Genomic DNA, 19,621 nt, shown 5'->3' on the forward strand with positions numbered 1-19,621 from the left:
ATTCATTGAATGCTTTATTTAAAGTGCCATTCACTCTGTTCGCACACTAAGGGCATTAGAAACATGATCTCATCTAATCCTTACAGCACCCCCACCAGCAAGCTGCTTTTGCTACTGTCTTTTCCAGATGCACAGAGGATGTTGTTCTGCTCCCCGCCCGATCAGGTCTGTGCTTTTTGCTATTCTCTACCAAGTCACGCATGTGTTCGCCTCTGCTCCTTTGCATAGCACACTCCCATTTCTAAAGCTCTCTCCTTGGCACTAACCTCATTTAAATCAAACACATTTCTCTAAGTCCCTTTCTCCATGAAGCTCCCTACCTCAGAGAACCTTAACTCTGAACTTTAAGAGCAATGGTTTATACATTTGTTTTGCCAGAAAATATTATATTCAGTTGAAAACTTCCCTGGAAGTGACAAGTGGATAAAAGCACTCCTCTGCTTTAAAAAGCTGTTACCCCACTCTCTTCAGTGAGGGACTGCACAGAATGGAGTTTGAAAATAATTTTTAAGACCAAAAATTCTCTAGGTCAAAGCTCTATAGCCATGGACTTATGAGATCTATGTCACAGGTAATTTACTGCTAATTAAACTTTCAATATCAAAGTTTGAAAATTATTTACTCTGCCATGCTTTTTAAAAACCTTCTTATACATTGGGATAGATGTGGAGGTATATGCCTTGCATGGGTTTTTCCTTTATTTTGCAAAGTCAGAGACATTGTTCTGAACTTGTCTCCTCATTGCTCCTTAAACAGAACTCTGTGTAACAGATGCTTACGAAGTACTAAACGCTTTTTTTTTTTTGGAAAAGAACAGCCTGGGGGTCATGGTGGGCACTTGCTGCTTTTGGTTGTCTAGCCTTCACTCTTTTTGCTTGGCGTCAGCCCACTCTCATCTCCTTGGGGGAACATAGTGTTGGTGGGACATCAAATAGGGGTTCTCTGTCCAACTCCAGTCAAGGAAGACTCAGGTGATCTAAGCCAGGCTAACTGGGTGCTCTCACTGAGTAGAGTAACCACTGGTTAGAAAGAATGAAGTTATTTCAATACTTGTCAAATAGCTCCTTTTAACTTGACCCTGGGCCTGCCTTGATTCCTGTCCCCTTTTATTTTCTGGTTAAGTAGGCTTTCAGTTCTGAGAATTACCTGTTCTCATTCCAGTAAGTTTCTTTTGCCATAAGTTATAACCAGAGACTGTCCCTGTTGCTTACAACCAAATAACCTTAACAGGTAACATAACTATCTTATAGATTCCAGCTTTAAGTGCCCCAGCAAAGACAAATCTGCTCACAACATGAGAAGGGCAGTGAAATCCTAGAATCCAGCTTGCTTTAATCCAGATACCTTGATAGTTTCATCCAAAGATATTTGCTGGGGAACTGAAACAGTGCACAACCATTTTTTTGCCATGTGCAATCTGCACAACCATATGTAGCAGCCTGGAAACTCCCCTCCATTATTGAAGGCAGCTTGGATTTAATCCAATTCAATGATGTAAATACTGTAGTACACATCCCCAGAAAAGGTGTGAAAAAGAGTAGGTCCAAAATATATGGCCCAGTTGGAAGTGGAAAATTTGGCTGTGTTTTGGAGCATACTCCTCTGAGTAGGAAACTTCTAAAGTTAGATTATGATGGTCCTGTTGTAACAGCACAAGAGAGGGAAATTGAGCCTTGGGAACCTGTATCAGCTATGTGGCAGTTTTGGTGGATTTACCTTCTGAAACTCTATTCTCTTCTCCACCTACAAGATTACTGTACACAGATGGTCTTGATTACTTGCCACACTGGGGAATGCATTGGGAGAGTAACTTGATGGAAAAGCAAGTTCCTCCAAAAGACTATTGTGTTGACCTGCATGGCACAAACTCAATGATGGTTATTAGTTAACCCTGAGCACCAGCAATCTGTTCTGCTTAACTCCACTAATGGGGTCATGGTCCAGAGGGGCAGATGAGCCCATCCTGAAGGAAGACTTGTCCCAGAATTGATATTTCCAATTAAGGAAGGGGAGGGAATGGGTTTTCTGTATGACTGAAGGAAGCTCCTGGCTTGTGGACCTTTTACCGGAACGATGTACAACTAGAAACCACAAGGTTTAGTTCATAGCCTCAGACCTGGCCATCTAGAAGATTTTGCTGAACTTTCTGAGATTACCAAGGACACTTGTCTGTGTGTGGCATCTAGGGCAGTCATGAACTTGCCTGTTCTCTCCAATGTTGGCTTTTTTTTTTTTTTTTTTTAATGCCATTAAGTCTCCAAATGATGTCTCTGAGTCCATTTCCACTTAGATAGGATTATCCATTTATATGGTCAATGTGTCTTGTTTAAGGCTGAGTTTCCCATGCGTGAAATGTGTTGTTTTCCTTTTAAGGCGTTTACTGCCTCAGTGACCTTTACATTTGACAAAAAGGTTTTTTTAATCCACCAGACTGTTGCTTTCCTAAGTGGTTTCTCCTCTGACTGGCATCACTGAGTGGACTTTCCCTGTTTACAGGAACAATTAAGACATGTTGTCTTTTGTGTCAAATCAAAACTGTGCTCTTTTATTCACCTTTATTTTTTTAAGTTTACTTTAAGTGACAATGCATTCACTTAACTAAGATAATCAATCACATCAGTGTATGTCAAGCATGACCACAATATGTTAACATTAGATGCAGAATTCCATTCATTTCTTCTGTTCTCTCAGCGTCCGAATGAGAACAGTTCAGAGTTAAAAGGTAATAATAAGAGTAAAATTCCTCATATGGCTGTGAAGACCAGGACTAGATGATGTATAAATTGACTTATAGATTATTCCAGTTTTAATGGGTGGGCATTGGCAATGAGGCCTTTGCTCCAAACCCTCATCTAACATAAACAGGTTTGGTTTCAGATCTCCCAACAGAACAGAGAAAACACCAGTGACTAAAGTGGATTGTGCTTTTTGCCTGTGGCCCGTTACCATGGGAAACCAACACTCTGTGGAGGACTTGTGTGTTGCAGAGAGTGCTAACATCTCTTTAAAAAATAGTTTAGTGCAAACAGTTAGGATATGTGGCCTGGTTTTACCATTCACTCCTTGTATAATTTTGAACAAGTCATTTAATTTCTCCAGGATGACATGTATATCATCAACTACCAGGAAGATTGAGTAATGTAATATATAAAAGAATTCTATACATTTTAAAGCTCTAAGTATAGGCTATTTTTGATACTATCATTTAGATCCTACCTAAATTAAGAGAAAATAAACTCGTTATCTCACACATGAGCTTCTCTTCACTAACATCTGTTGACAACCTCCTGAAGTCCAGGCACTCTGCTAGGCATTTGACACTTGTTTATTTTTACTGACAATACATGAGATAATGTTATCTCCATGTTTAAGTTGGGGAATCTTATGATCTGAGAGGAAACGTGAATCACCCGTGATTACACAGTGATGAAGCTTAGATTGAACGCAGGTTTCTCTGACCCTGTAGTCTAAGTGTTTGTTGGTTTGCTTGCTTTTAACATGAAAAGCATGTAATCCAGACGTGGAAACAGTTGTCTCCTCCATTCCATCGCTAGCACCTTGTGATCTTTCTGGATTTGATCAGCAGCACTTGAGGAAGCATCAGCTTGTTATTTCATTAGCTCAGAAGAGTAAAAAACACCACCCTGTAACAGTATTAAGGATAACACTGCCATGATAATGAAGGCAAACACGATCAAAAACAACTACATTATCAAAAAAAAAGTCACTTTTAACAACAAATTGTGACTAATTAGACTTTGAATATGAAATCAAACAAAAATGCATGAAAGCTCAATTTTCCATACAGCTGACAGTCTGACCTTTTTAGAAGTGTGAATGAAAATTATTTTTTAAATCACATGCCTAATCATTTTCCATCATTTTAAGGTAATTGGCTTTGTCTATGAGGGGGTGTTGTGGGGTGCTACTCTCTGCTCCATGGCTAGTTACAGCTGGCACATTTAACCACAGCGAGCTTTGGAGGCATGTTGTATGCTAGCTTGGGGATTCCCCCATCTCAGAGTCATCAGAGGGAGAAGTTCACAGTCCCATTTGTTTGTGTATGTTTATTTCTTTTTCTGATAAACAGAACTGTTTGTTTCTGATTTCATTCGTTAGTCTTTCAAGAGCTGCTCCTCTCACCATGCAACTTTGTCCCTCCACGTATAGACAAGACAGAAAGCAGGATCTGTTCCTTCTCTTGTCTCCACTAGGGACAACACTCTTTTCCTGGCTGTGTGTAAGGACAGTCTATGTCTTGTTTAGTCTGTTCCTCGGTTCTTCAAGAACCGAGAAGGAGCCAGTACATAGGTTACCCTTGCTCACAATGCCAACAAGAATTGGACGCATCATTCTATGCTGTATGCCCAAGAGTATAACTGCTGTGAAACTATGGTTTGTGGGCTCTCCTTAATCTAACCACTCTTTCTCAATACCATTCTTAAAATATCTTTTATAGGGAGACCAAGCTGGAGCCATATACTTGGCCCCCTTTTTCCTGGTATCTCAGGTCCTGGGGTAATTCCAAAGAGTGATGTGACTGCAAAACATGTATGATTCTTCTGGTATTGATCCATTTTTCTAGAATAATTTTGACTCATTCTTTGAGGTCAAGATCACCCTGCCTCCACTGCCACCACTGCCACCAGGGCAATAGAAAGGAATGAAATGGGTAAACAGTCCCAAAAGCACAATTCTGTCACAGTTGGGTTTCCAACCTGGTATCAGGAACACCTTTGGCCTGGGGCAAGGTGTTGGGGACTCCTGGCTATCCTTCTTATCTTTTACCCTTGGTTCTCAGATGATTCATTGCAGTAGCTGTTTTGGGCAGTGTGGTTATTTTTATGATATTGAGTCTTCCATTCAAGAGCATGAGTTGTCTTGCCACTTATTTGTCCTCTTCAATTTCTTTCATCAATGTTTTCTGGTTTTTCTTGTAGAGGTCTTTCACCTCCTCAGTGAAATTTATTCCTAGGTATTTTTGTAGCCATTAGAAATGGGAATACCTCCTTGATTTCTTTTTTAGGTGTGTTATTATTAATGTATAGAAATGCTACCAATTTCATGTGTTGATTTTGTATCCTGCATCTTTACTGAATTTATCAGTTCAAAGAGTTTTTTGGTGGAGTCTTTTAATCTTTCTGAATATAATAGCATGTCGTCTCAAAGAGGCACAATTTGACTTCCTCTTTTCTCATTTGGATGCCTTTTATTTCTTTATCTTGCCTGATTGCTCTGGCAAGGACTTCCAGTACTATGTTGAATGAGAGAAAGGCACAGAGAGTTCTCGTATGCCCCTGCCTTCCCATATGCATGGCTTCCCCCATAATCAACATCCCTCACCAGAGTAATACATTATCACAATTAATTAATCTACATTGACACGTCATTATCATCCAAAGTACATAGTTTACATTAGGGTTCACTATTGGTGTTTTACATTCTGCAGGATAGGACAAATACATAGTGGTATGTATCTAGCATTATAGTGTCATATAGAGCTTAATGTTTTTTTGAATTTGACAATATATCTTTTTAACAATATATATTTTCCCACACCAGTACAGTACACATTTATCTAACTCAATTTTAAACCATAGCAATGTACTAAACCATACTTTTTATTTACTTATTTCCTCTATTTGGACATTTTGATTGTTTTTGAATTTTTTGTAATTACAAACAAGGTTGCAGTCAGTGTCCTTGTACAAACATTGCTGTGTGTATGTGTACATCTCTGTGAAAATAGTTCTTGGACATATACCAAAGAGTGAAACTGATAAATTAAGATTATTTAAATTTTAAAGGATATTGCCAAATTGACCATCAAAATTGATACTCCTATGAGCAGTGTACAAGACTATCCACATTCTCATACTTTTATAAAACTTGATGTTATCAAACATCTATAATTTTTGACAACCTGTCAGAAATAGTGTCTCACTAATGCTTTAGTTTTACTTTCCTGGTGATTAGTAAGGTTGACTGTATTTTCATAGATTCTTGGCCATGGGATTTTGTTTTTAATTTTCTTTGCTTATGTCCTTTGTTTGTATTTCTTTTTTTTTTAATTTATTTATTATTATTATACTTTAAGTTGTAGGGTACATGTGCATAACGTGCAGGTTTGTTACATATGTATACTTGTGCCATGTTGGTGTGCTGCACCCATCAACTTGTCATTTACATCAGGTATAACTCCCAATGCAATCCCTCCCCCCTCCCCCCTCCCCATGACAGGCCCCGGTGTGTGATGTTCCCCTTCCTGAGTCCAAGTGATCTCATTGTTCAGTTCCCACCTATGAGTGAGAACATGCGGTGTTTGGTTTTCTGTTCTTGTGATAGATTGCTAAGAATGATGGTTTCCAGCTGCATCCATGTCCCTACAAAGGACACAAACTCATCCTTTTTGATAGCTGCATAGTATTCCATGGTGTATATGTGCCACATTTTCTCAATCCAATCTGTCACTGATGGACATTTGGGTTGATTCCAAGTCTTTGCTATTGTGAATAGTGCTGCAATAAACATACGAGTGCATGTGTCTTTATAGCAGCATAATTTATAATCCTTTGGGTATATACCCAGTAATGGGATGGCTGGGTCATATGGTACATCTAGTTCTAGATCCTTGAGGAATCGCCACACTGTTTTCAACAATGGTTGAACTAGTTTACAATCCCACCAACAGTATAAAAGTGTTCCTATTTCTCCACATCCTCTCCAGCACCTGTTGTTTCCTGACTTTTGAATGATCGCCATTCTAACTGGTGTGAGATGGTATCTCATTGTGGTGTTGAGTTGCATTTCTCTGATGGCCAGTGATGATGAGCATTTTTTCATGTGTCTGTTGGCTGTATGAATGTCTTCTTTTGAGAAATGTCTGTTCATATCCTTTGCCCACTTTTTGATGGGGTTGTTTGTTTTTTTCTTGTAAATTTGTTTGAGTTCTTTGTAGGTTCTGGATACTAGCCCTTTGTCAGATGAGTAGATTGCAAAAATTTTCTCCCATTCTGTAGGTTGCCTGTTCACTCTGATGGTAGTTTCTTTTGCTGTGCAGAAGCTCTTTAGTTTAATTAGATCCCATTTGTCAATTTTGGCTTTTGCTGCCGTTGCTTTTGGTGTTTTAGACATGAAGTCTTTGCCCATGCCTATGTCCTGAATGGTACTACCTAGGTTTTCCTCTAGGATTTTTATGGTATTAGGTCTAACATTTAAGTCTCTAATCCATCTTGAATTAATTTTCGTATAAGGAGTAAGGAAAGGATCCAGTTTCAGCTTTCTACTTATGGCTAGCCAATTTTCCCAGCACCATTTATTAAATAGGGAATCCTTTCCCCATTTCTTGTTTCTCTCAGGTTTGTCAAAGATCAGATGGCTGTAGATGTGTGGTATTATTTCTGAGGACTCTGTTCTGTTCCATTGGTCTATATCTCTGTTTTGGTACCAGTACCATGCTGTTTTGGTTACTGTAGCCTTGTAGTATAGTTTGAAGTCAGGTAGCGTGATGCCTCCAGCCTTGTTCTTTTGACTTAGGATTGTCTTGGAGATGCGGGCTCTTTTTTGGTTCCATATGAACTTTAAAGCAGTTTTTTCCAATTCTGTGAGGAAACTCATTGGTAGCTTGATGGGGATGGCATTGAATCTATAAATAACCTTGGGCAGTATGGCCGTTTTCACGATATTGATTCTTCCTATCCATGAGCATGGTATGTTCTTCCATTTGTTTGTGTCCTCTTTGATTTCACTGAGCAGTGGTTTGTAGTTCTCCTTGAAGAGGTCCTTTACATCCCTTGTAAGTTGGATTCCTAGGTATTTGATTCTCTTTGAAGCAATTGTGAATGGAAGTTCATTCCTGATTTGGCTCTCTGTTTGTCTGTTACTGGTGTATAAGAATGCTTGTGATTTTTGCACATTAATTTTGTATCCTGAGACTTTGCTGAAGTTTCTTATCAGCTTAAGGAGATTTTGGACTGAGACAATGGGGTTTTCTAAATATACAATCATGTCATCTGCAAACAGGGACACTTTGACTTCTTTTCCTGACTGAATACCCTTGATTTCTTTCTCTTGCCTAATTGCCCTAGCCAGAATTTCCAACACTATGTTGAATAGGAGTGGTGAGAGAGGGCATCCCTGTCTTGTACCAGTTTTCAAAGGGAATTTTTCCAGTTTTTGCCCATTCAGTATGATATTGACTGTGGGTTTGTCATAAATAGCTCATATTATTTTGAGGTACGTTCCATCAATACCGAATTTATTGAGTGTTTTTAGCATGAAGGGCTGTTGAATTTTGTCAAAAGCCTTTTCTGCATCTATTGAGATAATCATGTGGTTCTTGTCTTTGGTTCTGTTTATATGCTGGATTATGTTTATTGATTTGCGAATGTTGAACCAGCCTTGCATCCCAGGGATGAAGCCCACTTGATCATGGTGGATAAGCTTTTTGATGTGTTGCTGAATCCGGTTTGCCAGTATTTTATTGAGGATTTTTGCATCGATGTTCATCAGGGATATTGGTCTAAAGTTCTCTTTTTTTGTTGTGTCTCTGCCAGGCTTTGGTATCAGGATGATGTTGGCCTCATAAAATGAGTTAGGGAGGATTCCCTCTTTTTCTATTGATTGGAATAGTTTCAGAGGGAATGGTACCAACTCCTCCTTGTACCTCTGGTAGAATTCAGCTGTGAATCCATCTGGTCCTGGACTTTTTTTGGTTGGTAGGCTATTAATTATTGCCTCAATTTCAGAGCCTGCTATTGGTCTATTCAGGGATTCAACTTCTTCCTGGTTTAGTCTTGGAAGAGTGAAAGTGTCCAGGAAATTATCCATTTCTTCTAGACTTTCCAGTTTATTTGCGTAGAGGTGTTTATAGTATTCTCTGATGGTAGTTTGTATTTCTGTGGGATCAGTGGTGATATCCTCTTTATCATTTTTAATTGCGTCGATTTGATTCTTCTCTCTTTTCTTCTTTATTAGTCTTGCTAGTGGTCTGTCAATTTTGTTGATCTTTTCAAAAAACCAACTCCTGGATTCATTGATTTTTTGGAGAGTTTTTTGTGTCTCTATCTCCTTCAGTTCTGCTGTGATCTTAGTTATTTCTAGCCTTCTGCTAGCTCTTGAATGTGTTTGCTCTTGCTTCTCTAGTTCCTTTAATTGCGATGTTAGAGTGTCAATTTTAGATCTTTCCTGCTTTCTCTTGTGGGCATTTAGTGCTATAAATTTCCCTCTACACACTGCTTTAAATGTGTCCCAGAGATTCTGGTATGTTGTATCTTTGTTCTCATTGGTTTCAAAGAACATCTTTATTTCTGCCTTCATTTCGTTATGTACCCAGTAGTCATTCAGGAGCAGGTTGTTCAGTTTCCATGTAGTTGAGCGGTTTTGATTGAGTTTCTTAGTTCTGAGTTCTAGTTTGATTGCACTGTGGTCTGAGAGACAGTTTGTTATAATTTCTGTTCTTGTACATTTGCTGAGGAGTGCTTTACTTCCAATTACGTGGTTGATTTTGGAGTAAGTACGATGTGGTGCTGAGAAGAATGTATATTCTGTTGATTTGGGGTGGAGAGTTCTATAGATGTCTATTAGGTCTGCTTGCTGTAGAGATGAGTTCAATTCCTGGATATCCTTGTTAACTTTCTGTCTCGTTGATCTGTCTAATGTTGACAGTGGAGTGTTGAAGTCTCCCATTATTATTGTATGGGAGTCTAAGTCTCTTTGTAAGTCTCTAAGGACTTGCTTTATGAATCTGGGTGCTCCTGTATTGGGTGCATATATATTTAGGATAGTTAGCTCTTCCTGTTGAATTGATCCCTTTACCATTATGTAATGGCCTTCTTTGTCTCTTTTGATCTTTGATGGTTTAAAGTGTGTTTTATCAGAGACTAGTATTGCAACCCCTGCTTTTTTTTGTTCTCCATTTGCTTGGTAAATCTTCCTCCATCCCTTTATTTTGAGCCTATGTATGTCTCTGCATGTGAGATGGGTCTCCTGAATACAGCAGACTGATGGGTCTTGACTCTTTATCCAGTTTGCCAGTCTGTGTCTTTTAATTGGAGCATTTAGTCCATTTACATTTAAGGTTAAGATTGTTATGTGTGAACTTGATCCTGCCATTATGATATTAACTGGTTATTTTGCTCGTTAGTTGATGCAGTTTCTTCCTAGCCTTGATGGTCTTTACATTTTGGCATGTTTTTGCAATGGCTGGTACCGGTTGTTCCTTTCCATGTTTAGTGCTTCCTTCAGGGTCTCTTGTAAGGCAGGCCTGATGGTGACAAAATCTCTAAGCATTTGCTTATCTGTAAAGGATTTTATTTCTCCTTCACTTATGAAACTTGGTTTGGCTGGATATGAAATTCTGGGTTTAAAATTCTTTTCTTTAAGAATGTTGAATATTGGCCCCCACTCTCTTCTGGCTTGGAGAGTTTCTGCCGAGAGATCTGCTGTTAGTCTGATGGGCTTCCCTTTGTGGGTAACCCGACCTTTCTCTCTGGCTGCCCTTAAGATTTTTTCCTTCATTTCAACTTTGGTGAATCTGGCAATTATGTGTCTTGGAGTTGCTCTTCTCGAGGAGTATCTTTGTGGCGTTCTCTGTATTTCCTGGATTTGAATGTTGGCCTGCCCTACTAGGTTGGGGAAGTTCTCCTGGATGATATCCTGAAGAGTGTTTTCCAACTTGGTTCCATTTTCCCCCTCACTTTCAGGCACCCCAATCAGACGTAGATTTGGTCTTTTTACATAATCCCATACTTCTTGCAGGCTTTGTTCATTTCTTTTTCTTCTTTTTTCTTTTGGTTTCTCTTCTCGCTTCATTTCATTCATTTGATCCTCAATCGCAGATACTCTTTCTTCCAGTTGATCGAGTCGGTTACTGAAGCTTGTGCATTTGTCATGTATTTCTCGTGTCATGGTTTTCATCTCTTTCATTTCGTTTATGACCTCCTCTGCATTAATTACTCTAGCCATCAATTCTTCCACTTTTTTTTCAAGATTTTTAGTTTCTTTGCGCTGGGTACGTAATTCCTCCTTTAGCTCTGAGAAATTTGATGGACTGAAGCCTTCTTCTCTCATCTCGTCAAAGTCATTCTCCGTCCAGCTTTGATCCGTTGCTGGTGATGAGCTGCGCTCCTTTGCCCAGGGAGATGCGCTCTTATTTTTTGAATTTCCAGCCTTCTGCCCTGCTTTTTCCCCATCTTTGTGGTTTTATCTGCCTCTGGTCTTTGATGATGGTGATGTACTGATGGGGTTTTGGTGTAGGTGTCCTTCCTGTTTGATAGTTTTCCTTCTAACAGTCAGGACCCTCAGCTGTAGGTCTGTTGGAGATTGCTTGAGGTCCACTCCAGACCCTGTTTGCCTGGGTATCAGCAGCAGAGGCTGCAGAAGATAGAATATTTCTGAACAGCGAGTGTACCTGTCTGATTCTTGCTTTGGAAGCTTCCTCTCAGGGGTGTACTCCACCCTGTGAGGTGTGGGGTGTCAGACTGCCCTAGTGGGGGATGTCTCCCAGTTAGGCTACTCAGGGGTCAGGGACCCACTTGAGCAGGGAGTCTGTCCCTTCTCAGATCTCAACCTCCGTGTTGGGAGATCCACTGCTCTCTTCAAAGCTGTCAGACAGAGTCGTTTGCGTCTGCAGAGGTTTCGGCTGTGTTTGTTATTGCCCTGTCCCCAGAGGTGGAGTCTACAGAGACAGGCAGGTGTTATGCCCAGACCGTTTATTCCCCGAAGAAGACCACCAGAGTCCAGAGACAAAGCTAAGCAGCAAGGATCTTTATTACAGGTTCGAACCTGGAACTCTCCCTCGCTCGTGAAACGAGACGGGCAGGAGAGCTCCCCCACTCAGCTCCGAACAATGTTATATAGTCTACGAAAAGTGGGCATAGAGTTATATACAAATCAGATATATGATTGGCTAGTGTTTGAACAAGGTGATTTGGCTAACTATGATTGGTTCCTGCCATTTCTGATATTTTGGTTCAAACTTTGAGGCGGGAGAGCAGGTTTATGGCAGCAAGAGTTTATCTTACTTAAACACGTCTTGTGACCTTGCCTCAGAACTTACAAAATCTCTGGTATGTGCAAAACAAAATCTCTGGTACGTGCAGAAAACCAGGTACTCACAGAACTTACGAAATCTCTGGTATGTGCAAAGATTAGAGAGCAGAACAAGGGTGTAGCGGGTGGGGGGCGGGTACACATCTATCTTTGTGTCCTTTCATTTCCCCCTTCTCATAAGTAACTGGATGTCCAATCTTGGATTTCAAGAGTCTTATAATATAGTCTCACTTTCTGGGTGCAGGAGAGGCTGGTGATGGCTACGGAGGACCATTAGTTGGATGGTATCAAACCTTTCTCTGACAAATTGTAAAATTTTATTTACCACACAGGGGCCTATAGTGAATAGAAGTAGTAAAGACATTAGGGGGCCTAAAAGGGGTGCCAGAAGGGAAAACATTGAAGAGCTCCACCAATTGTTAGCGGCTGTAGTGAATTGTTGCTTTTTCATTTCTAAGCTTAGTTCGTGTAGGCGTTGGACTCTTTCCTCAACTAACCCTGACTCATTTATATAGAAACAGCATTCTTCTTTGAGGAACATACAGGTACCTCCTTTCTCAGCCGTGAGTAAGTCTAAGGCTCTGCGGTTTTGAAGGGTGACCTGTGCTAGGGAGGTGAGCTGCCGCTGAAGGGAGGCTAGGGAATAGGCGGAGTCTTCCATAGCAACAGAGAATTGTTGTAACAGCTTGTCGTTTTCTATCATGGAGTGTTGTAGGGCCCCTCCTGCTAACCCCGCTGCGACGACAGAGGTGGTTAAGGATATTCCGGCAATTAGTGGTAGAAAAACTGCTCGTCTATGTCGCGCAGTTTTAGTTGGGGCGGTCCCTGCCCAGCCTATGAACTCTGCCGGGGTTAGCAGTGTCAGTCGGGGAACTAGGGTAACAGGGATACACAACTGTCCGTCAGAGATGCTTTTGGACAGAGTTTTTAACAGAGTCATATTACACCAGAAAAACACACCAGGGGGAGCATATATGGGACTATTAGGGTATGTAGCCGATTGGTTACAGAGGCTGTTGCTAAATGCCGCATAACAATAGGGGTATTTCCCTTGGTATGGGTCACGGTACAGGGCCACATCGGGTATCGTGATTATCAATGAGTTAAAACCTGTATAGTTTGTGGGAGGGGAGGATAGAGGAACAGCCGTTAATGGTGGTCTTCCTAGGGTTGCACACATAAAGCAAGAGGACAGGTCGCCTAAACCAGTGAGGTTGGCAAATGCTAGCCCTTCCCGTAATAGAGTTAGCCAGGAGAAGGGCTGCAAGTCTTGTGATAGCTTGGTTTCTTGCCTGTGGATTTGTGTGTGGATTAAGGGTTGAATCTGGACTAGACTTCTCCACAGATATAAATGGCTACTGGGCCAGGTACTAGTTGATGAGTAATATACTCCCCCATGTTGTGGGGTTGTCCACCGAGAGTCCCATGGGTCTCTAATTATCGAAGTGTAAGTGACGGGAGACTCAGTTTTGTAAAAATACCACCCTTGTCGTTCTCTCCAGTATTGGACAGAGTGCATCTTACAGTAGCTATATGGGCAACCTGCACTCTGGTGCCACCAATAATTTTTACAATTATATTCAGTTTGATCATATTCAAAACAGATCATGGGGATTGCTGGTTGGGCAATCTGGAACCTAGTGAAATTGAGGTAAACTATAGTATTACACCCTGAGGGGGGGCAGTCTGTGCTAGCTAGCAGTTTACCCGCTTGGGGGGTTTCCCCGGGGTGAGTTTTGTTCTCATAGAGCCAGAACCTCCAGACATAGGGATTAGACGGCGCAGCAGTGAGGAGAGTCAGATGCATAAGGCATAAAAGCATAGGTAAGCTAGACATGGTTACGGCTATGGGGATGACGGCGCAGGGTTAGCTTTAAGGGATTGTTCTTAGCTTTGTCTATAGTCCATGTAACTGGTGCTCCAGACGGCTCGAGAAGGTCGGATGTTGGGTCCACTGGTTTGATGTGTGTGTAGTGGATCCATGAAGCGATGCCTTCTACTTTGAGAGTGGTGGGAGTAGTCAGGAGTACTTGCAGTGGTCCTTTCCACCTGGGTTGAAGAGTTTCTTGCCGGTGGCGCTTGACTAGGACCCAGTCTCCCGGCTGGAACGGATGAGGCGTCGGCGGAGGTCCTGCCTCGTACAGTTCTCGTAGTCTGGGCCAAATTTCCTGGTGAATTTTCTGTAAGGCTTGTAAGGAGACCAGGAGCTCAGAGACATTTTCAGTTTCAGGTTTGAGTAAGTCATCTTTTAGACTGGGGACCAGGGTGGGGGTCTGCCATACATGATTTCATATGGTGTGAGGCCTAGCCTGTAAGGGGTATTTCGGGCCCGGAACAGAGCGTAGGGGAGAAGTACTACCCAATTAGCGCCAGTCTCCATGGTCAATTTAGTTAAGGTCTCCTTCAGAGTCCGATTCATCCTTTCTACCTGTCCTGAGCTTTGGGGCCTATAAGCACAATGTAATTTCCAATTTGCCCCCAGAATGGAAGCCAAATCCTGACTTACCTTAGCAACGAAGGCTGGTCCATTGTCTGACCCTATTTGGATGGGAAAGCCATACCTGGGGAAGATTTCTTCCAAAATTTTCTTTGCTACAACCTGAGCAGTTTCTCTCTTAGTTGGGAACGCTTCTGTCCATCCTGAAAAAGTATCTACAAAGACAAGTAAGTACTGATACCCATATTTTCCAGGCTTTATCTCAGTAAAGTCTATTTCCCAATAGATACCAGGCCTAGTTCCTCTACACCTAATTCCTGCGGTGGTCTGGGTTTGGGGGCAAGCGTTGTTTAGTTGGCAGGCTTTGCAATTTGTTGTGACATCGCTGGCCAGTTCAGCTATGCGCCTGATTCTAAACTTGGCGTGCCTGATTAAGTCCATCATTCGCCGGGCACCCAGGTGGGTTGTCCGGTGGATGTGTTCCAACACCTGCCGTCCTAATTTTTCTGGTAGGATGGTTTGGTCATTTATATCAGTCCACCACCCATTTTTAACCTGTTTTAGGGGAAGCGTGTTCATCCATTTGCGATCCTGTTCGGTATAGTCGGGAAAACATGGCAAATTTCGCGGGCCAGGATTGGGGAGCTGGAGCGCGAGGAGCTGACTGGGAGCTTTTGCTATGCTCCTTGCGGTTTGGTCGGCTAAGAAGTTGCCTCGAGCAATTGGCGTAGTTGGTTTCTGATGCCCAGGGCAATGTACGATAGCCAATTTCTTTGGTTTCCACAAAGCAGTTAATAGAGCTAGGATCTCTTGCTTGTTTTTTATTTCTTTGCCTTCGGCTGTTAATAGTCCCCTTTCTCTGTAGATGGCCCCATGTATGTGCGCAGTAGCGAAAGCATAGCGGCTATCCGTGTATACTGTTAGTTTTTTCTCTGCCCCTAGGGTGAGGGCCTGTGTAAGGGCTATCAGTTCGGCTCTTTGGGCCGATGTCCCTGGAGGCAAGGGTTCCGCCCAGATTACCTCAGTCTCTGACGTTACAGCCGCTCCTGCATACCGCTGGCCTTGGTGGACGTAGCTGCTGCCATCAGTGAACCAGGTGAGTTCTGTGTCGGAGAGCGGATGATCTTGCAGGTCCTCCCACACCCCATGCACCTGAGCCAGTATCTCAGTGCACTCATGGGACGGGGCGTCCAAGTCTGGATTTGGCAGCAGTGAAGCAGGGTTTAAAGAGGTTGGGGGCAGAAAAGTTATTCTGAGGGGGTTTAACAGCAGTCCTTGATAGTGGGTGAGCCGGGCGTTACTCATCCATCGGTCCGGCGGCTGCCGGAGGATGCCTTCAATGGCATGCGGGGTTATAACGCACAACTCTTGCCCCATGATAAGTTTATCAGCGTCTCGGACCATTAGGGCGGTCGCCGCGATTATCCGGAGGCAGGGTGGCCAGCCAGCAGCCACTGAATCTAATTTTTTTGACAAATAGGCAACTGGCCTCTGCCAGGGGCCTAGGTACTGTGTTAACACGGCTTTTGCAACACCCTTACTTTCATCCACGTATAAGTGGAAGGGCTTGGAGACATCAGGGAGCCCCAGCGCGGGGGCTGATAACAAGGCAGTTTTGATTTGCTGAAAGGCCAGCTCAGCCTCTTCCGTCCAATTGAAGGGCTGCCGTTCCTTTGTTGCCTGGTATAGGGGCTTGGCTAACTCAGCAAATCCAGGTATCCATAACCTACAGAACCCTGCCGACCCCAGGAATTCTCTCACTTGCCATGTTGACTGGGGTCTAGGGATGCGTAGGACTGTTTCCTTTCAGGCTTTGGTTAGCCAGTGTTGCCCCCCTTTTAATAGGTACCCCAGATAAGTTACCTCCAACTTGCAGATCTGAGCCTTTGTTGCTGAGGCTCGGTAGCCTAACTCCCCCAGAGTCTTCAGGAGGTCCTCAGTCCCTTGAACACAAGTTTCCGGGGACCTGGCCGCTATTAAGAGATCATCAACATATTGCAAAAGAGTTATTTCAGGGTGTTGCCGCCGGTACTCACCCAGATCTTCATGAAGGGCTTCATCGAACAGGGTTGGCGAGTTCTTGAACCCTTGTGGCAGTCTGGTCCATGTTAGCTGACCGTTGATGCCCCTCTCAGGATCCGTCCATTGAAATGCAAAGAGTTCTTGACTTTTGGGAGCCAGAGGAAGGCTGAAGAAAGCGTCTTTTAGATCAAGAATGCTATACCACTGTTTTTTGGGATGTAAGGCACTCAGAAGGGTGTATGGATTGGGCACAGTGGGATGTATGTCCATGACCCTTTTATTAACTTCTCTTAAATCCTGTACTGGCCTGTAGTCCGTACTGTTGGGTTTACAAACAGGTAACAGTGGAGTATTCCAGGATGAGTGGCAAGCCCGTAGGACTCCCTGGACTAGGAGTCGGTGGATATGGGGCGTAATTCCTTCTCTTGCCTCCAGGGGCATAGGATATTGCCGAACCCGAACCGGGTCCGTCCCTGGCTTAACTTCCACAAATATGGCAGGTCAATGTTTAGCTAGCCCCAAGCCCCCAGTTTCTGCCCACGCTTCAGGGAAACGCTGGAGCCAAGAGTCAATTCCCTGATCGGGGGGCTTTTGCTCTTGATGGAGTCGGTACTCATCTTCTAAGGTGACAGTCAGGATAGATATTGGCCTGTTTTGGGAATCAGTTATCTTGGGCCCTTCTGGCTCAAAGTGGATTTGGGCCCCCATCTTTGTCAGCAAGTCCCTCCCTAGTAGAGGGCAGGGGCTCTCTGGGATGACTAGGAAGGAATGGGAGACTTTTCCCGTTCCTAAGTCTACAGTCCTCTGGGTTGTCCAGGGGTATTTTTTGATGCCTGTGGCCCCGTGCACCCAGGATGTTTTCTTAGATATTTTTCCAATTGGTTTGGTTAGGAATGAGCGTTCCGCCCCAGTATCGAACAAGAAGCGAACTGGGGACCCCTCCACTTGCAAAGTTACCCTGGGTTCGGGGAGGGGGTCCGAACCCCGTCCTCCCTAGTCAGAGTCCTGGGTAACGAGTATGGAGGTAGGGTTAGCTGGTCTCCGTTTCTTTGGGCAGTCTTTAATCCAGTGGCCACATTCCTTGCAATAAGCACACTGATCTTTTTCTAATCCTTGCCTAGGGCCTTGCTTTTTCTGCTTTCTGTTTTGGCCATTTCCTGCCTGGGGGAAAGCTGCTACTAAGACTTTGGTCATTTCTTTGGTTGCCTTGAACTGTTTTTCTTCTGGAGTATCCCTATTATTATAAACTCGCTGGGCCATCTGAAGGAGGTCCTGAATCTGCTTTCCCTCTAAACCTTCTAATTTCTGGAGTTTTCTTTTAATATCTGGTGTTGCCTGGTTTACAAAGGACATTACTACCGCTGCCTGATTTTCCGGTGCTTCCGGGTCCATAGGGGTAAACTGTCTGAAGGCTTCCATTAATCTTTCTAAATACACAGCGGGGCTTTCTGTCTTACCTTGTAACACAGAATATACTTTAGCCAAATTGGTGGGCTTGCAAGCTGCAGCCCGGAGACCCGCCATTAGAGTCTGGTGATAAATGAGCAGTCGTCCCCTACCTTCTGCCGTGTTGTAGTCCCATCTGGGCCGGGTCAAAGGGAAAGCCGCATTAATGAGGTCAGGATTTGCAGTTGGCTGGCCGTCATCTCCTGGAACCAGTTTTCTGGCCTCAACTTGGATTCTTTCCCGCTCCTCCGTTGTGAACAGGATTCGGAGGAGCTGTTGACAGTCATCCCAGGTCGGCTGGTGAGTAAACATGACACTGTCTAACAACGAGGTTAGATCTTTGGGATTATCTGAGAACCGAGCATTTTGGGACTTCCAATTGTATAAATCACTGGTGGAAAAAGGCCAATACATGAGACGGGAGAGCCCAGTATCATCGAGCGATCCTATTTCTCTGAGAGGCAGGGCTACAGTGGAGTCAGGGAGTCGGGAAGCTTGGTCCCACTGTACGCGGCCTCGTGTTCGGCCGGCCGGCCCCCCAGGTTACTTTCGCTCTCGGCTGCTTCCGCTTCTCGGTTTCCCTCTACGGAAGCACCACCCTAGGGGACTGGGTCCTGCGGGATAAGGTGCGGATATGGTGGGGGAAATGTGGGTTCTAACGTTAGGGGGTCCTGGCTGTCCGGCAGCACAGGGGCCGAGGGAGCAGAGGGAGTCTTTTGTCTTGTAGGTCGCGTTACTAGGACTTTGCAGGGCTCAGGGATGAATGGAGTTATCCAGGGTGGTGGGTTTTCCACAAGATCCTGCCACACTAGAATATAAGGAATTTGATCAGGATGTCCTGACTGCCCTGGCAGGAAAATCTTAGTTTTTACCTTAGTAATAATAGAGAGACAGAAAGTTCCTTTGGAGGGCCACCCTACGCCGAAAGAGGGCCACTCCGAACGGCAGAAAGTAACTAGCTTTCCCTTCTTTAGTTCTACGCTTAAGTTACGCCCCCGAGCCTTCACATCCTTAAAATTGGTAACAAGGAGTGAGAGCGGCGTGCTCTGGTTGTTGCCCATCTTTGGACTGCTCCTACAAAGAGAAGGGGGGACGAAAATGAGTGTGAAGCAGAGGGGAGTATCCGACAGGTCCGGTCCTGGAAGGGGAAGAAAAGGTTTTATGTTTCGTTTTGGGCTTACACTTAACACTTAACAATAACGGACAGACAGTAATAACGATGAGCATTCGCGAGCGCATGTCGGACTTCCGACCTGAGTCAGACGGGGCAACCAAGGATGGAGGCCCCCAGATGGGCACTGGGGAACGTCTCCCACCAGTCCCGAGTGGCTGTCTTCTAGCGCGTCCGCCAAGACCGTGCCACTTACAGAACAGACCAATACAGATTACAGATTACGGATTTCACGAAATTTCAGGGAGACAGACAGAGACAAAGACAGAGACAGTGACAAAGCCGGCTTACCTACAGATTAAGATCCGTTGACTTGGGGGTCTGGTGGGCTTGGGGGAAATCCCGGACGAGCCCCCATTTGTTATGCCCAGACCGTTTATTCCCCGAAGAAGACCACCAGAGTCCAGAGACAAAGCTAAGCAGCAAGGATCTTTATTACAGGTTCGAACCTGGAACTCTCCCTCGCTCGTGAAACGAGACAGGCAGGAGAGCTC

At 43.7% G+C, this 19,621-nt stretch overlaps 2 protein-coding genes across 3 annotated transcripts in view; both read right to left on the reverse strand.

Annotated features, from left to right (window-relative positions):
* MRPS11 (mitochondrial ribosomal protein S11) overlaps positions 1–19,621 on the reverse strand; it is a 1,182,883-nt gene that overhangs the window by 1,113,636 nt on the left and 49,626 nt on the right. The gene's annotated exons all lie outside the window — the stretch shown is intronic.
* LOC126959244 (uncharacterized) lies at positions 4,252–18,451 on the reverse strand. Its single transcript, XM_050798161.1, has 3 exons — positions 18,070–18,451; positions 13,944–14,239; positions 4,252–4,359 (listed from the first exon to the last, which is right to left on the reverse strand). The coding sequence occupies exons 1-3, from the start codon at positions 18,368–18,370 to the stop codon at positions 4,252–4,254; spliced, it is 705 nt and encodes a 234-aa protein (XP_050654118.1). The 5' UTR covers positions 18,371–18,451.

The sequence above is a fragment of the Macaca thibetana genome, chromosome 7 (assembly GCF_024542745.1).
Source record: "Macaca thibetana thibetana isolate TM-01 chromosome 7, ASM2454274v1, whole genome shotgun sequence".
Lineage (NCBI taxonomy): Eukaryota > Metazoa > Chordata > Mammalia > Primates > Cercopithecidae > Macaca > Macaca thibetana.